The 18041-nt window shown below is 44.7% G+C and overlaps 1 protein-coding gene across 8 annotated transcripts in view; it reads right to left on the bottom strand.

The window, feature by feature from the left end:
* HERC4 (HECT and RLD domain containing E3 ubiquitin protein ligase 4) overlaps window positions 1–18041 on the bottom strand; it is a 280806-nt gene that overhangs the window by 60556 nt on the left and 202209 nt on the right. For all 8 annotated transcript variants that reach the window (XM_029609698.1, XM_029609697.1, XM_029609695.1 and 5 more), the window contains 3 exons: window positions 7107–7205; window positions 863–1030; window positions 527–670 (listed from right to left, as the gene is read on the bottom strand). In XM_029609698.1, coding sequence (XP_029465558.1) covers window positions 527–670; window positions 863–1030; window positions 7107–7205 — 411 coding nt within the window. The remainder of the gene's footprint in view (window positions 1–526; window positions 671–862; window positions 1031–7106; window positions 7206–18041) is intronic.

Genomic DNA, 18041 nt, shown 5'->3' with positions numbered 1-18041 from the left:
TGCCAGGGGCATGTGGTCAGTCTTTACTGATGCACCAGAGCTGTTATCAGAAGACTAATACTGATTATGGAACAATTCTTTACCCATCAGGAATTTCTGAAGAATTACAATAGCACCTGAGAACATGGCAGGAATGCCCTTAGTTTCTGTTCTTCCTCGTCCTCTTACTTTTCAAGCTTCAGATGGCAACAGGATGCTTTTTGGGTGGCTTTAAACTGATAGTCAAGGCTCTGATCAGCAATAGAGCAGACTGAAGGCTCAATGGCCAAGTTCTCAGTTCTGAGTTAGGTCGACAGAACAGCATATTTCTGCTCAATGGGATTTTTTAATCAATCAATTTTAAAAGAATCACAGTTCAGTAATTTCCCGACTGCAGTAAGTGCTGTCCTACTTGTAGCAAATCAGAGCACTACTCAAGGCGATGGTGCTACCACTTCAAGCTAGTATATGCTAATGAATGCTTTTCATCATCTCATCGGTAGTAATGGCTTACTGCATGCCAGCGTATGTTTTTGAGAATATATACCTGATCAGAAAACCAGATGAGTCTGGATTCTTCATAGTACCGGAACATTCCATATTTAGGATCCAACAGCTCTCTCATGATCAACAAGAAAAATTCCTTGCGCACACCCCCAGCATCAACAGCTTCTTCTCCTACAAAAATCACCTGAAGTGGGCACATAAATTAGCTCTCAGCATTAGTAAAATGTATTTATATTATAAATATAACTACTGAAGAAATTATGTGGCTGCATGCAGGTGAGAACATAACAATCATAATGTATTTCATATTAAAAACATTTGCAGTTTTAAGTGGACTTCTGACCATACAAGCATTGATTAAAATTGTATACTGTACCTTGAGTGGCTTTTTATAATCAATGTTTTTTGTTTTCCGAAGGACTTCCATGGCATCTCCTACAATATTTTCTCTGCGCACTATCAGAATTAAACAAGGATTTACAGACTCAAATACTGGTAGAAAAATAGATGTGAAATTCTGTCTGTGGGCTTGGTCAACAGCCATCTAGAACAAAAAGCAAGTTTAAAAAGTTTAGTTATACCAAGCATAAATGCCAACGCATACTTAAGCATAATATTGGTATTTTTTATTTTTTGAATCTTATCTCAGAAAATCTTTGGCTGGTGCAGAAAGATAAAATTTTTATGTGCTACACCATATTCAGCAAGGGAGAGAAAAGAAGTAGGACCACCGCAATACCAGCCACCACTTTTGCAGTTAAGGCAAAACTAAAAAAAAATACATACTGACTGTTAAAGATCATTAAAGAGACCCATTTTTATTTCTGAATTTTAAATGAAATGAATGAATAAATAATTTCTTAAGAGAAAACACACTGCCTTTAAAGGCTTTTCCTGTTTAGGTACTGCCATCACAGGGGTTTTCAACCAGGTCCCATGACACACCTAGCCAATCAGATTTTCAGAATATCCACAATAACTATGCATAAGAAGGATTTGCATATAATAGAGACAGTGCAAGCAAATCTATCTTATGCATAGTCATTGTGGATATCTTGAAAACCTGATTGGCTAGATGTATCATAAGGACTGGGTTGAGAAACACTGGTCATCTGTCTGGGAAATGCAAGAGGCTGCAGTACCAGCAGTGGCCACAACATATTAGTATCTTTCATTACAATTATAGATGACTTTTTGTCTTCAACAGGCACACACATATAGACATGGCCAAAGGGTACAGATGTCCAGTCAAGTTAGGGTTTTGGGCCATGATGGGCTTCAGGGTTGTTGCATTGGAGGGAGCTGCATCAGACAGGAGCACCAGTAATTTGCGGTAGGGACAGAGAGAACTACTGAAGTAAACCATGTCATTGGGGAGCAGTTTCCTCTAATTTTTTTGCGGGCTGTGTGCGCACACACAAGTTTGTGCGTGTAACCGTGCATAAATTTGTGTGCAGTGTCCTTTGAAACACCATTCTATTTTCCTTTTCTTGTGCGCGTTGTTTTCCTGTGTACTGTTTAACAACCTAAGTGCATGTGAACGTGTACAAAGCCTACAGGGAATATTGCTAGGGAGATGGACTGCACCAGTGCTAGGGAGATGGACTGCACCAGCAGATGCAAGATACATTAGGTGTCTCAGCTATGGACTGTGGCGGTGTTGTGGTGGTGATGGTTGCAGGATTAGCCACATTGAGCTTGGAGAAAAGGGGGCAGTGTGGAGCCATGGATGGTGTGTCATGGAAGTGGTGGTGGGCACCATGTAACTTGCACAGGCCACATCGGAGGGGGTAAGAGGGATCTGAACTAACTCGGGGATATGAAAGATGTGATTGGCTGGGGTGCCTGGAGGGAAAGAATTGAAGAATTAGAGGGAATTGACTACGGGGATGACAGAAGTGATTAGCTGGTGAGTAGGGGGAAGGGTGAGAGACGATCAACTCAGTGTATGTGGGTGTGTGAAGGATGGGTGCTGGAAAGAAAAAGGCGGCTGGTGGTAGGGATGAGGAGAGGGTGTGAGATTGCAAGTGAAGCAGGATTGGGGACGAGGGAAGGGATACCTGCCTGTCCCCAATCTGGAATCTCCCCTAAAGGTTTGATTTTGTTGAAGTCTTCTGTGAAAGAAGAACTAGAAATCTGTAATAACAGAAGTATTGTTAAAATAAAGATGTTATTTTGACAGCAAATATTTTGCAGGTCTACTAGTTCATTTTTTTTATATGTTTGTGCATGTATCTGTGTAACTCTCTTTATATATATATCTATATATAGATATGTATAGATATATATCTATATAGATATAGATAAGAGAGAGGAAAAGTCCTATTTGATCAAAATTGTATGGAACTACAGTTCTCTTTACTTCATTGTGCGATAATATATAAATAAATGTGTGCTGTGAGGAGTCAGTGTCGTGAAGCTCATCCCACCGCCACTGAAGACTGTCCTGGTTCTGGATGTGGTGACAAGGAGTCCATCCTGCCACCGCTGCCGAAGACTGCTCTGGTGCTGGAGGCGGCAACACTGCCACAAGCCATTTCTGTTGCTGCTGCTCCACTGAAGAGAGACAAACTGGAGGGAAGCTTGCCCCTGGCCAGAGAGCATTTTTAAAGTCTGCAGGCCAGGATCTCCTAATCTCACAATGTACGAGATTAGTACCAGATTAGCCCATGATTTTTGAACATGCATTTAGAGATGACAAAATACATTGCTGCCATCCAGGCCCGGCACCACCGGGTATGCAAATGATGCAATTGCACAGGATGGCACACCCAGTGGGGCAGTGTAGGAAGAGGCCTGTGCTGCTGCTGGTGGACCCAATCCCACCAGTGGCGGAAGAAGCATGAGGCCCGTGGTGCCGCTGGTGGACCTGATTCACTAGCGGCAGAAGCCGATCCCACCAGTGATGGAAGATGGAGGCGACCCAAGGTGCCGCCAGTGGACCAGATCCCACCGGTGGCAGAAAAATCAAGAGACGCATGGTGGCACTGGTGGACCCCATCCCACCAGAGGCGGAAGAAGCAGGAGGCCCGTAGTGCCACTGGTGGACCAGATCCCACTGGCGGCAGAAGAAGCAGGAGGCCACAAGATGAGAATACAAGAAGTTCTAGCACTGCGAGTGTTGAATTACTTCAGGGCCAGCATATGAAGAGGAACCACAGAACGGTTGTTTTCCACAAAGGTGGTAGTGCAGGCTGACAGTAGCAGCAGAGGAGGAATGATCTGTGGATTCTGATTGCCTGGTCTGCATGTGTGTGTGAGTGAGCGGGAGGCTGCATGGAATGAGTGTGTGTATGAATGGGAGGCTGCCTAGAATGGGTGTGTGTATGAATGGGAGCCTGCCTGCGATGGGTGTGTGTACATGCATACATGGGAGCCTTTCTGGGGTAGGCAGTGGGGTGTGTATGTGAGAATGGGAGCTTGTCTGGGGTGTCTGTGTATGTTAGATGGGGGCTGCAGGTGGATTCCAACCTGCCAGCAGCTGAAATGAAGATGAGGGCCTAGGATTGCTGATATATCCCAACCAAAGAAGAGCTGTAGACGCCTACGGATTTTTCTGGGAGGGAGCATATGTGCGTATGTATATAAGAAAGAGGAGACAATTTGTGCATCCTGCTCTCACTAATCCATGACAATCTCAGGTTGACTGGAAATCAAACGTTCCCAGGAATGGAGAGTGTAAATTTTTAAAATACATTTTCATTTTATTTTTCAGGTGTTATTTGATGTATCTGCTGTTTTGAAATAGTTTGTTGATGTTTGGGACATTTAAAAAACTTGTATATGAGTATTTAATTATTTGATCTTTTATTCATCTGCTTTTTAAAAAATATTATTAGTATGTTTTTAGTATTATGTTTATGTCTTTATTTTATTTCTTGATTTTGCTTGAGGAATGGTGATGGTTATGTTTTTTCACTGTTGCACTGCATAGAATGTCTGGCTTCTTGTGGTTTCCAGTTCAGTTTTTGTCTGCGTGTTTGCATTTCTACTTTATGGCTGCTCTATTATGTATTTAGTGAAGGTCTGTATGTTCTGCATGTTTGACTGAGGCGAGGCATTCTCCTAATAGGAAGTGTATTAGGGTATTCAGGCTTTCAGAGGGTCAAGCCCACACCCAACACAACAGGCCTAATACCATATGGGTTCCCAGTGTCTTTTTTGCAGGGATTTCTGGTTGGCATCACAGCAGTGCATGTAAAAAATCACAGAACATATAGAAAGACATGGTTTAATGGAACAAAGTCAGCATGGCTTTACCCAGGGCAAGTCTTGCCTCACAAATCTGCTTCACTTTTTTGAAGGAGTTAATAAACATGTGGATAAAGGTGAACCGGTAGATATAGTATACTTGGATTTTCAGAAGGCGTTTGACAAAGTTCCTCATGAGAGGCTTCTAGGAAAAGTAAAAAGTCATGGGATAGGTGGCGATGTCCTTTCGTGGATTGCAAACTGGCTAAAAGACAGGAAACAGAGAGTAGGATTAAATGGGCAATTTTCCAGTGGAAGGGAGTGGACAGTGGAGTGCCTCAGGGATCTGTATTGGGACCCTTACTGTTCAATATATTTATAAATGATCTGGAAAGAAATACGACGAGTGAAATAATCAAATTTGCAGATGACACAAAATTGTGCAGAGTAGTTAAATCACAAGCAGATTGTGATAAATTGCAGGAAGATCTTGTGAGACTGGAAAATTGGGCATCCAAATGGCAGATGAAATTTAATGTGGATAAGTGCAAGGTGATGCATATAGGGAAAAATAACCCATGCTATAATTACACGATGTTGGGTTCCATATTAGGTGCTACAACCCAAGAAAGAGATCTAGGTGTCATAGTGGATAACACATTGAAATCGTCGGTTCAGTGTGCTGCGGCAGTCAAAAAAGCAAACAGAATGTTGGGAATTATTAGAAAAGGAATGATGAATAAAACGGAAAATGTCATAATGCCTCTGTATCACTCCATGGTGAGACCGCACCTTGAATACTGTGTACAATTCTGGTCGCCGCATCTCAAAAAAGATATAATTGCGATGGAGAAGGTACAGAGAAGGGCTACCAAAATGATAAGGGGAATGGAACAACTCCCCTATGAGGAAAGACTAAAGAGGTTAGGACTTTTCAGCTTGGAGAAGAGACGACTGAGGGGGGATATGACAGAGGTGTTTTAAAATCATGAGAGGTCTAGAACGGGTAGATGTGAATCGGTTATTTACTCTTTCGAATAGTAGAAGGACTAGGGGACACTCCATGAAGTTAGCATGGGGCACATTTAAAACTAATCGGAGAAAGTTCTTTTTTACTCAACGCACAATTAAACTCTGGAATTTGTTGCCAGAGAATGTGGTTCGTGCAGTTAGTATAGCTGTGTTTAAAAAAGGATTGGATAAGTTCTTGGAGGAGAAGTCCATTACCTGCTATTAAGTTCACTTAGAGAATAGCCACTGCCATTAGCAATGGTTACATGGAATAGACTTAGTTTTTGGGTACTTGCCAGGTTCTTATGGCCTGGATTGGCCACTGTTGGAAACAGGATGCTGGGCTTGATGGACCCTTGGTCTGACCCAGTATGGCATTTTCTTATGTTCTTATTGTAGGTGATATTTTTACCTCAGAATCCTGTACTTTGATATTTTTCATGTAAAATATAAAAGCATAACTCTTAACTGTGTGTGTGGATAGTTCTTGTTTCTTGTAAACCGGGGTGATATGTATTTTATACAGGAACCTCCGGTATATAAACCCTATAAATAAATAAATAATAAATGGATTTGGGCAGGGGCGTTGTGCAAGGCTATAAGGTTCGCCTAGGGCACCAAATACCATGGGTTCGGGGGAGGGGAGGAGAGTGATGGTGTCAGTTTTTAAAATTTGTATCACTGATTTTTGGTGAGCCCAGGACAAAAAATGAATGAACGGGGGGAGGGGGTACAGCACAGTAATTGTTCGCACAGGGCAGCAAAAAAGCTAGCATCAGCCCTGCTGCCAAAGATGAAGAAGCGGTGCACAGCTAAAACAGCCAGCGGCAAGTGTGCGCAACATATAAAGCCTATGAAGAGTGGATAGTGCAAAGCCCAGTGAAAACACTCCTGGTCTGGAGGAGGCATATGGCAGTTGGAGCTTGCCTCAGCAGTGGCTACCCCTCCATTTCACGAAACAAAGTAGCTAAGTATGAGGCCCATAACATTTGGGGAAGTTGCAACCCCTGCAAGGAGAGGGCAGGGCTGAACAAGGCAGAGCTGACCTCGGCTACAGGAAGAGGAAATACCAGAGAGAGGGACCTATGCACTGCAGAAAAGCAAGGTACAGAGTGGAAATGGTGCAAAAACCCCCAAATTATTTCCAGACTCTGAAACAGCTGTTGAGGTATGGCATGAGGGGACGATGGAACAGAGGTGCATGGGGGAAGGTATGAGAGGAGAATAAAGGGGAGAGAACATGATGGATGATGGCACAGAGAGAGATTGGGAAGGGCAAGACAATGGACAATGGAATGGAAGGCATTTTATCTGCATAAAGGCTCTGAAAATTCAGCTCTAAATATCATTTTTAAGAGATTAGTTTATGGAAACAGTTCAAATAGCAATACATTAGAGAAGTCAAATAAAGGTTTTACCTGCATCTGTAAGACGGCATCAGTTTGCAACAGCGTTGTCTTTGCTTGTGCATCAAAAACAAATGGATATGTGCAAATTGTAATTGGAACATCTGTTCCCTGAAAGAAGAAAATTATATGTTGATATTCACTATCAGGATATGAACTTTCAGGTAGAGCCAAGGAAAAATGTCACTTGTTTATTACTGAGCACAATGTATTATTTTAAACCAACACCCTGTAAATGCCATTTATACTCAAGTAACATATCATTGATGAAGGGATATTAGTGTTTATTTTTTGAGAGCATCTCCTATTTAGCCACACAACCACTATGGCTCAAAGTAAATAAAGGTGCTGCTGTCCTGACCCTTACCGGAACCCTGTGCAAGCAACACAGATATAAGTGCAGCTTATATGTAGCAAGAAACACCTGCTCATCTTAGTATACCCCTCTCAATGACCAAAACAGAGAAAAGAAGAGCAGATTGGGGGGGGGGGGGGGGGAGGAGAGAGATCAATAGGAATGAATGATATCCATCCCTGGGAGCCTCTGAATTCTGCTCACTCTGAGATTATCATCAGTGGATGGGGCGAGTGGTTTTGGGGATGCTGCGGTGAACATTTTTTTCTCTCTCCCCCACCCCTCTTGTAACTACTGACTTTTTGATTAATATTCTCATCTGCTGCCATTGTCTCTATTCCTCTATTCCCTTTTTTATGTTCTGTTTCTCTGGTTTGCTTCCCTCCATTTCTATTTCTGTTCTCTCTTCCTTCTTTGTCACTTTCCTTCAGCAGCAGATACTTTCTCTATCCTCGTGTCCTGCTTTTTTCCCTGCTTCCTATTCTTCATACCTGCTCTCCTTTCACCAGTTGTCCTCCTCCTCTTTTTCTCCTGTGCTCTCCTTCATTCCTCATCCCCTTGAATCCTCCTTTCCACTGCCACCTATCAAGGATCCTCTCCTTCTCCTATCATCCTTGGGCCTATCTTCCTCTTCCACTTCATCTTCCCCATCTCCACCTTCTCATCTCTCTCTCACCTTTTCCTGTTTCCTTCCCCTTACTCTCTCATCTCTCCCTTGCAAGCCCCTCCTGCCTCCTCTCTCCTTTGCTTGTCCCTTCTCATTCTTACTCTTGCCCCATCCTCCACAACAGTTCCTAACAGCCAATCAGAGGCAGGAAGCACCTATAGACAAAACTCTTCTACAAAATAGGTTCCTACCTGTTTTGGCAGCCATCTTAGTGCCTGACTGCTCTTCACCACACACCAGTGAAAAAGAGCGAAGGATGATTTATAAGATCTGGAGATCTTGGTGACCCAGGTCAAATGCTGGGAGTTCCAAGGTATGAAGATATCCATCCATCTGCTCCCTCCTCCATCTCTCATACCTTTATATCCCTCCCTTATCTGTTTCCCCTCTCTTCACCAAACCCCATTTACAATACTATCTTAGACATTTTGCAGGCTGTAATAATTTCTCTATATTCTCCAATATGATTTATGTAATGAAATTTGGAAACTAAATTGGTCCTTTATTGGAAGACCACATATAGAGTCTAAAAAACTCAAATACATCATCTTTTCAATTCTTGTATCAGTCCAGTAAAAGATATTACAACCTGAAAAGAATCAATGAGGAATGAGAACAAAGCTAAATATAAGAAAATAAACAGAGAAATGTAAAAATAATGTAGAGAGGTGAAAAAAAAATAATTTCAGTAAAACGTGAAGAACTCCAAGCATTAGAAAATCATCATAGCTGCTTAATGTTTACAAAATTAAAGAATTTGAAACAAATGTAGTGTGAAATTAGAAGAGAAGGTACTTAACTACTGGCAAAGAAAAATTAAAGGAAGGTGGGAAGAGTAAATTAGAAAAGAACTCTACAGGGATGAATGGCAGGCAAAATACTTTGCATCTAGTAACAGATAAAATAAGTACAATGTATGAAATGAAGTAAAAAGGTGTGAAAAACACTTGCCAAAAAAATAAAAAGGTACCGAGAGCGCAAAACATACTTGCAGAATATAGGCAAGCATTTAAACCTCTCACAAATTATGTGACTCAGACATTTCACTGGAGAATTCTCAGACGACTTGCTGGTCAATATTTTTCTCCCAGTCCCCCAAATCAACAAAACACTGGAATGCAGTGATTACAAGACACTAAATACGATCACATACATTTAAGATACTTTTGCTTGAAGCCTTTAAAAACAGAATTATGCAAATTGTTCAACAGTATTTAGATGAGAACTAGTTTTCAGAAGAAAAATAGGAACAAGATATGTCATTTATGTACTATGAAAGATAAGGATGATTCAAAATATGGATCTATTTGATTTACTGACTATGCTAAGGCATTTGATAAAGTAAATCCTAGCAAGCTGACAGAAATAACAGGAACAATTCTCAAACTATCCACACTGGGGACAAAGACCGCATGTAATTTCTACCTTTGTGATTTGTATCAATATTCAAAGCTAAAGTGTGTATGTACTTTTACTTTGAAGATTGCCAAGCATACAAGGTACATGCAGTTACTTGCCCCTGTTTTTTTCTACAGATAGATTTTTGCTGGAAAAGTGTGCACGAAGATTTGAAAATGTCATCTTTGCAAATAATTTTTCCTTCCCCAACCTAAACATGCCCCTGGGAGCATGCAGGTTTATAGTTGCCTTGATAAAGACAACTTTCAGGCTGCTGATTAATACAAGAAAATGCTTTTTATCCATGTAAACTGCTTTGAAAGTTGCCCTCAATGTAAGGTGTATATGTAAGGTGAAATTTTGTCTTACCTGCAAATTTCCTCTCCTTGAGTCCTGCCAAACCAGTCAAGTGGGTAATACTCCCCTACCAGTAGATGGAGGCAGAGAGCAATGGGTTTGCTGATGTCGCCCTATATAGGGTCCCATACTGACCTCAGCCTGCCAGTATATTCTGTAACAAGCTAACAGAACTCCTTCCCACACACCCCTATATTCAGGGGAATTTGGAAAGAAGAAACGATTCAACAGCGATATCCCCCAATCTTGGGGAAGCAAAGAACTAGAACCATAACAAGGCCTCCAATCTTGTAGTCTATAATAAAGAAAATACAGTAACTATAGACATCAATACTTGGGAATATCAGCAACTGAACTGACAGAGGGAAATAGTTCTTTCTACTCTAACTAGAAAGGTCCTGGGCTAGTTTGGCAGGACTCAAGGAAAAGAAAATAGCAGTTAGGACTAAATTTCACCTTCCTTATCCCTCTAGACCAGTGGGTTGTATCAAAGCCATTTCTCATACTGGCTAGGATATTGCCAAGGCTGCTCTCAATATTCTTGAATCAAATGTAAAATTCTCTTTGATTTGCACAACTAGACAATAAAGCTTTGCAAATAGACACAAGGACATCCACGTAGCCATCGTGCATATCTCCAATGGTGAAACTAGATGAAATTACACCACAACGAGTCCAGAGTCTGGGCAAATGGGCTCCAAAAATCCCGAGAAGCTGCAAAGCCTGGGAAATGTACGCTGAGCTGATGACAGCTTTGCTCCATTGAGCAAAGTTTTGAAACAATCTCCCACTTCCTTCACCCTTTATAAAGAGCAAATTAATTCTAATTTCTAAACAGACTCTTCCCCTTCAAGTAAAGCAGAATAAACCTGCAGACATCCAAATAGTGAAGTTCTTCAGTTCCTCTTATCAATATAAGTCCTTCTTGACATGGGGGGACTTCTTGACATTGGGGGGGGGGGGGGGTGAACCATCTGCTTTAGATGAAACTGACAAACCATCTAAGACAAGGATGGCCAATCTTTCAGACACCAAAAGCCAAGGAACCAGAATGCAGAGTTCCAAAGAGCCTCACATTTTTTAGATACGAAGGGTGTGGGTGAGGAAAGGGATATTTTGAGGCATGTGGGGGAAGGAGGGGCCAGTGTTCACTGTTGGGTGCTCCTTCCCCAATATCGCCAGCCATATCTCTCTATTAGTATCGCCACTCTGTCCCCACCAGTCTCTCTCAATCCTTCTCTCTCTCTCTCTCAGTTCCCTCATCTTATCCTGACCAGACTCTCAGAATGCTGAATGCTCTTCTCTACTGTCCTGTCAGCTTCAGTCTTCTGCTGTTTCCAGACAGGAGGGGAGGAGAAGAGTGGGGAAGAACAGAGATAAGACTCTGCTTCCTTCTCCAACCTCTCCTTTCCTATCTCCATAGCAAAAAGCAGGACTGAGAGACAGGAATAGAGGGACTGGACCAGGAAGCAGAATAGCTCTTCTCTAATGTTATGTTGTGTGTGCTCCTTGCTCTGGCTTCTCTCCTCCTGTCTTTTGCAGTGCTGCCTAGCAGACATGGAGACAAGATGACAAAAGCCACATTATGTACATGAAAAAGGCACATATGTCTGCCAAGCTACAGGCTGGCCACCCTGGGTCTAAGACAAAGGGAAGAACTGCACAGATCAACATTGCACCTTCTGAGAACCACAGAAATGACTCCCTATAGAGAAAGGAGTCTGCAATTCTAAAAAAATACTTTGTTGCAGAAATAAAACAGTCTTCTACATCAGAGCTCTTAGCGATGCTCCTTTGAGAGCTCATGAAGGCAACTTTCCCATATGGAAGACCAAATATACTTCACCCCTTCCAGGAAGTGTGAAACATCTGTATGACCTGCTAGAGGCAAACCTGGAAGACAACAGCCGCCACCTGAACCTCGAGGGAAATCAGAGCAAATCCTCTCTCTAGGCCCTCCTATAAAAAAGGCTAAACACTATTGTTACTGATGCTTTCCAAGGGGGACATCCCCTATAAATCCCTAAGCCTCAAAAATCCTCCTTCCCCTAACCTAAACTAGGAAGGTGACCTTTTGCTGGTCTGTGAAAACATGGAAAATCCCTTGATGGAAAGGCCTTTCATAACTGATACATCCTCTCAACAGACAAGCCGTAAGACAAATTGAAGCCAGATTCTCGCACACTACCGAGTCCTGTACTAGAAGACTCCTGCTCTGAGGGGGGCCTAGGGACTCCCACATTGATACTCAGCAGATACACAAACCAGGGATGCTGAGCCAATCCAGCTGCACTAAACCAAGATATGAACTTCAGATATCTTATGTAGGATCTGTCCCATGAAAGGCCACAGAGGAAAAACATACTGGAGACCCTGAGCTAGTCCTAACTGCGTTAATGCATCCAGATCCTCCAAGCTGAACTCTCTTCTATGGCTGAAGAACCTGTTGACCTTAGCATTCCGTTGCCAACGTATCTATGATTGGAATTCCTCTTCTGGCCACAATCAGGCAAAAATCCCTTCCAAGAGCCCTCTTTCCTGGATTCAGAGTGTGACAACTCAGGAAATCTGTTTGAACATCCTCCAACATAGCCTAATGAGCAGATGACAGTACTCTTAAGTGTTCTTCTGCCCAAAGAAAGGGAAGACATTTATTTATTTTTATTTTATTTAAAAGTATGTTTGGGGGGGCTGCCAATGCAGTGAGGCAACCAAAATCTTAACAAAAAGGAATATTAGGAAAAACTTTCCTGGCGAAAAAAGGAATCGCATCCATGCTGAAGCTCAGACAAAAAAAAAAGGGTAAAGTACCTTACGAGGCAATGCCCATGTGGGAATTCCTGTATATGCTCATTAGAGCAAAAGCTCCAAGAGCTTAGAGAGGAGTCTGTTGGTGTCTTCAGATGATGTCACCCACGTGTCATGGCCGATTCAGCTCTGCTTGTTAAGAGAATTAGATCTGTCTCCTCACATGTGAATGAGTTTAAAAACCTACTCCAGCTTTTATATTACCTCATGGAGTATCCATATCTTTTTTTTTTCTAAGCCCATCTTTCAATTCTGACAATAGAACAGGGCTAGTCTGTGCCACAATTTGACTTCTGTAATAAGCCTATATTTACAGAACAAGTTGTAGATTAAATGGTTTTCATTAACCAGACCTTGCACTGCTTAACCAAGAATATTCTATTCTCTGAGGACAAGCAGGATGGTAGTCCTCACATATGGATGACATCATCAGATGGAGCCCGATATGGAAAACTTATGTCAAAGTTTCTAGAACTTTGAAGAGGCACATTAAACATATCCTATACCTCACGTCAGTGTGAGGTCTCTCTTCAGTCTCTTTTTTTCCGTGGAGTTGTGAGCCTTGCGGTTTGATCTAGCTCAAACCTTGGCTTCTTGCTTTGTGGAAAACTTTCATTTTTTGCATTTTTTCTTTTCGGTCCATTGCCGGGTTCCACTCAGTGCCTCCCCGTAGTGTCCCCAGTCAAGGTTTTCGGTATTTCGGGTAAGTTTCCTTTTGCGGTCGATTCCCCCGTGGTGGCGGTGCCCTGGTGCCTGTCGGCCATCGACATCCACCGCCATAATTCTGACTTTCGGTCCTTTTGTTTCACCCGTCATAGCCACGTTCGGTTTTCACAGATGCCCCCAGTGCCCGAGGACCATGTCTATCACTGATCTATGCATCCTCTGCCTGAGGGCACTGCATAATGCCAGGGTTGCCGCTTTATGCCCAGATGACCCCGAAGGGAGGTCAGCTTAGACTCGACAAGATGGATCAACTCTTCGGGTCAAAGAAGTTTGAGCCATCAGCAACGAAGGACCTGAGAGCCGCACCGATGGACACCATGCCATTGGCGGAGCTGTCTGTTCCATCAAGGTCGCTGGTGGATAGGGGCGCCGGAGACAGGCTTGTTGATCTCCTCCAGGACGACCTCAGCACCGGGGAAAGACCGGACCAAGCATAGAAGGAAGCCTAAGCAGCAACGGCACTGGTCCCCGATGCATAGTACTGGCAAGGGGATGCACCAGCTTTTGCCTTGATGCCCCTGAAGTGGCCCCATGAAAAGAAGCGCCTATCCTACATTGATTCCCGGGGTCAGAGACAGTATCCATTGGTCCTGGTGCTAATCACCGATCCCCCTCGTGAGTCCGAGAAGATCTGGCCAACCCCTCCTTTCTCCCAGTCAGAGTTGGCATCCACAATGTTAAAGGAGGAGCTGGAGCATCGAGTCCAACTGGCGGTGGTGTGGGCACTGCAGGGATTTGGGCCTGTGGTACAGAAGTCTGTGTTGCCCGTCCTCGTACCGCTCCTGGAGAAGCTCAATGTGCTCATTAGTGTGTTACCAACCCAGCTGGTGTTCCCAGGACAGTACTGGTGCCCGGCGGGGCACCAAAGCCTCCCTATACCGATATAGTGGTCCTGGTTCCTCCTCCGAGGAAGCTCTGCCGAGGCCAGCGGAGAGGCTGAGGCCTGTAGTCACCCATCCAGTTCCTTTGGTGTCTGCACCTCTGGACATAGATCAAGCATCTAGGGCCCCCCATCCCTTGTGGCATACAATGAGGATAAAGGTCCCTATGACCCATGGGGGGATGATCAAATGACTCGGATGGTCTCCCATCAGACCCTTCTCCAGATAGCGAAGGAAATCTCCACCCAAGGACCTAATCTTCACAGGGTTTGTGAGGGTGTTGGCGGAGGCCATACTATTCCAGCTTTTGACGAGACGACACCAGGCACAAAATGCTTGAGATCCTTCAGTTCGAGGAGCCTCCAAAGGAGATCATGGTGGTCCCAGGTACACGAGATCCTTAAGGAGTTGCTGCTGAGGATTTGGGAACACCCCCTCACGGTGCCTCCAGTTAATAAGGCAGACGGGGTTTACCTCATTCAGAAGGCTGCCGGATTTGATAAGCGTCAGCAGCCTCACCAGTCGGTAGTGGTTGAATCCGCCCTCAAGAGGGCCAAATGCATTCGGACCCATTTCTTGGCACTCTAGGGAAGGACCACAGAGTGATTGGATGCTTTTGGGAGAAAGGTGTTCCAAGGCGCCATGTTTATTACCCGCCTCGCTGCTTACCAGCTCTACATAAGCAAATACTCGCGGGACATCTGGAAGCAGGTGCAGGAGATGGCTGAGCAGCTGCCTCAATAGCAGCATGACACCCTCATGTTGCTGGTGCACAAGGGTCTGGAGTGCAGGAAACATGAGGTCTGTGTGATGTACAATGATTTTGAGGGGGCATCAAGAGTCTCTGCAGTGGGAATCTGCACCCACAGAATGGCATGGCTGCGGGCCTCAGATCTCTGACTGGAGGTACAAGAAAGACTCACTGATGTGCTGTGTATGGAAGAGAATCTCTTTGGAGATAAGGTGAGGGATGCTGTGGCCTAACTCCGGGACCATCATGAAACCCTTCCAAAACTGCCAGTACTCCAGACCCGTCCTCCTCCTCCAGTACGCTGTGGAGGCCGGGACCAAGAAAGTCTTTCTTTCACCGAAGGAAGTACTATCCTCCACCTCCCTGCTTCCATCAACACTATCAGAGCTCCCGCAGCTGTCCCAGGCAGCAGAGAGCTCCCAAGCCCCAGCTGGCTCCTCGGGGATGGTGTTTTGGGGCTGCAGGGAGCGTAAGCCAGTTGCCAGTATCCGGGGTGATGGACCCTCTGGTTGGGGGCAGGTTGCGGTTCTTTGCGAATCAGTGGCCCAATGTAATCTCGGACCAGTGGGTTCTGTCCATCCGTCAGGGGTACCAATTGAACCAATTGGGTACCCCACCAAATTGCCCTCCGTGCCCATATTGGGGGCCAGTAGCGCATCAGTAGGTACTACTAATGGAGCTCTCCTCCCTCTTATGACCAGAGAGATTGAGTCTGTACCACCAAAGCAAAGATGGTGGGGATTCTTCTTCAGATACTTCCCGATTCCAAAGAGAACAGGACAACTCGTTCCATTCTAGATCTGAGGGCCTGGAACAGGTTTAGAAAATAAACTGCCATGCTGGGTCAGAACAAGGGTCCATCAAGTCCAGCATCCTGTTTCCAACAGAGGCCAAACCAGGCCACAAGAACCTGGCAATTACCCAAACACTAGAAGATACCATGCTACTGATGGGATTAATAGCAGTGGCTATTCCCTAAGTAAACTTGATTAATAGCAGTTAATGGGTTTCTCCTCCAAGAACTTATCCAAACCTTTTTTAAACCCAGCTACACTAACTGCACTAACCACATCTTCCGGCAACAAATTCCAGAGCTTTATTGTGCGTTGAGGGAAAAATAATTTTCTCCGATTAGTCTTAAATGTGCTACTTGATAACTTCATGGAGTGCCCCCTAGTCCTATTATTCGAAAGTGTAAATAACCAATTCACATCTACTCATTCAAGACCTCTCATGATCTTAAAGACCTATATCATATCCCCCCTCAGCCATCTCTTCTCCAAACTGAAAAACCTCTTCAGACTTTCCTCCTATGGGAGCTGTTCCATCCCCTTTATCATTTTGGTTGCCCTACTCTGTACCTTCTCCATCGCAACTATATCTAAAAAAAGAAAAGTTCAAGATGGTTTCCCTAGGCACCTTGATCCCCCTTTTGCAAAAAGGGGACTGGCTATGCTCCCTCGACCTAAAGGATGCATACACCCATATCAAGATCTTCCTGAGTCACAGGAAGTATCTCAGATTCGTAGTGGGAAAACAACACTTCCAGTACCGAGCATTGCTGTTTGGGCTCACGTCCGCCCCTCGGGTCTTCACAAAATGCCTGGCTTCTCGTATCTGGACAATTGGCTGGTCAAAAGCACATCTCAGGCGAGGGCTGCTAGGTCACTAGGGTTTGTTCTCAACTACTCAGTCCCATCTCAGTCCATCACCTCAATTGACTTCATAGGAGCCATGCTAGACACAGCTCAGGGCAAGGCCTTTCTGCCTCACCAGAGGGTAGTCACCTTGGCGACCATTGCGGCAGAGGTTCAACAGAGCCAGCAGGTGTCAGCCTGGCACATGTTGAGACTGTTGGGCCACACGGCCACAACCATCTTTGTCACTCCCTTGCCACGCTTACACATGCACAGAGCCCAAGCCCCGTCTCTCAGAAACTCCTTGTCCTGATGGCATGTAATTTCCAATCTAGAACAGGCGATTTCCTTTCAGAGTATCCCAACTCAAATTGTGTTAATTACGGATGTATCTACCCTGGCGTGGGGAGCTAACGTGTACGGGCTTGGCACCCAGGGCTTGTGGCGTGCTCAAACATTCTTGGTCAACTCAACTTCCTGGAGCTCAAAGTGATCAGGTATGCATTATGGGCTTTCAGAGATTGACTGTCCAACAAAGTTGTCCTGATCCAGACAGACAACTAAATAGCCATGTGGTATGTCAACAAGCAGGGAGGCAAGGGATCGTATTTCCTGTATCAGGAAGTGGTATAGATCTGGTCGTGGGATGATGCTGTTGCGTCCGGTCTTAGGCGGCTTCGCCCGACATGCCTCACCTTTCTCCACCAGCCTCGGGAGAATGGCGTCCGTAGCGTCTCCTTGCTGCACCCTCCGGCTTCCCCAGAGCAGCTCTGGGGCGGCGTTCCGCCATGTTGACCTGAGGCCTCCTAGAGCGCACGCACGCCTCTCTTCTTGTAGCAGTGTTGGCACAAACCTCAGGAGCATCCCCCTCGAGTGACACCACTGCTTCCTCCTTCAAAAGATTGCCCATTTGCTGACTCTCACCGAGTTAGCATCAGATTGGATTCGCTCCGGTCTGAAGCTGCTCTGCCGCTTCTACTCTGCTGGAAGCCACCTTCACACCTTCGGGGTCTACTAACCTGGGTACCCACTCCTCGGGGGCCCTTTGCTTATTTCCAGGTGCCTATCCTAATACAGGTACTCGCTCGAGGGCCTTGGTGTCTATCCTGGTGCCTGCTCCATATTCTTCAACCTGCTGGAACACTACCTACAGCTACAGAGAGTGAGTACTACTTCTCTAGTCTGTCCATCTTCAGCTTCTCGCTGTTCATCTGCATCGGGCCCTACACCACTATTGTGGAATGGGTCTCCTCTGCCAAGGACCTCAGACTGTTGATACCTTATCCTCTCTGTACTGCTCACTGGGAACTCTTACTCAACTACAAGGAGTGTGTATAACATCTGCCAGTCTGTCTCTCCTACAGTGC

This window comes from Rhinatrema bivittatum, chromosome 7, assembly GCF_901001135.1.
Source record: "Rhinatrema bivittatum chromosome 7, aRhiBiv1.1, whole genome shotgun sequence".
Taxonomy (NCBI): domain Eukaryota; kingdom Metazoa; phylum Chordata; class Amphibia; order Gymnophiona; family Rhinatrematidae; genus Rhinatrema; species Rhinatrema bivittatum.
Note: the sequence above shows the minus strand (reverse complement) of the source record. Positions and strands in the feature narration are given on the sequence as shown.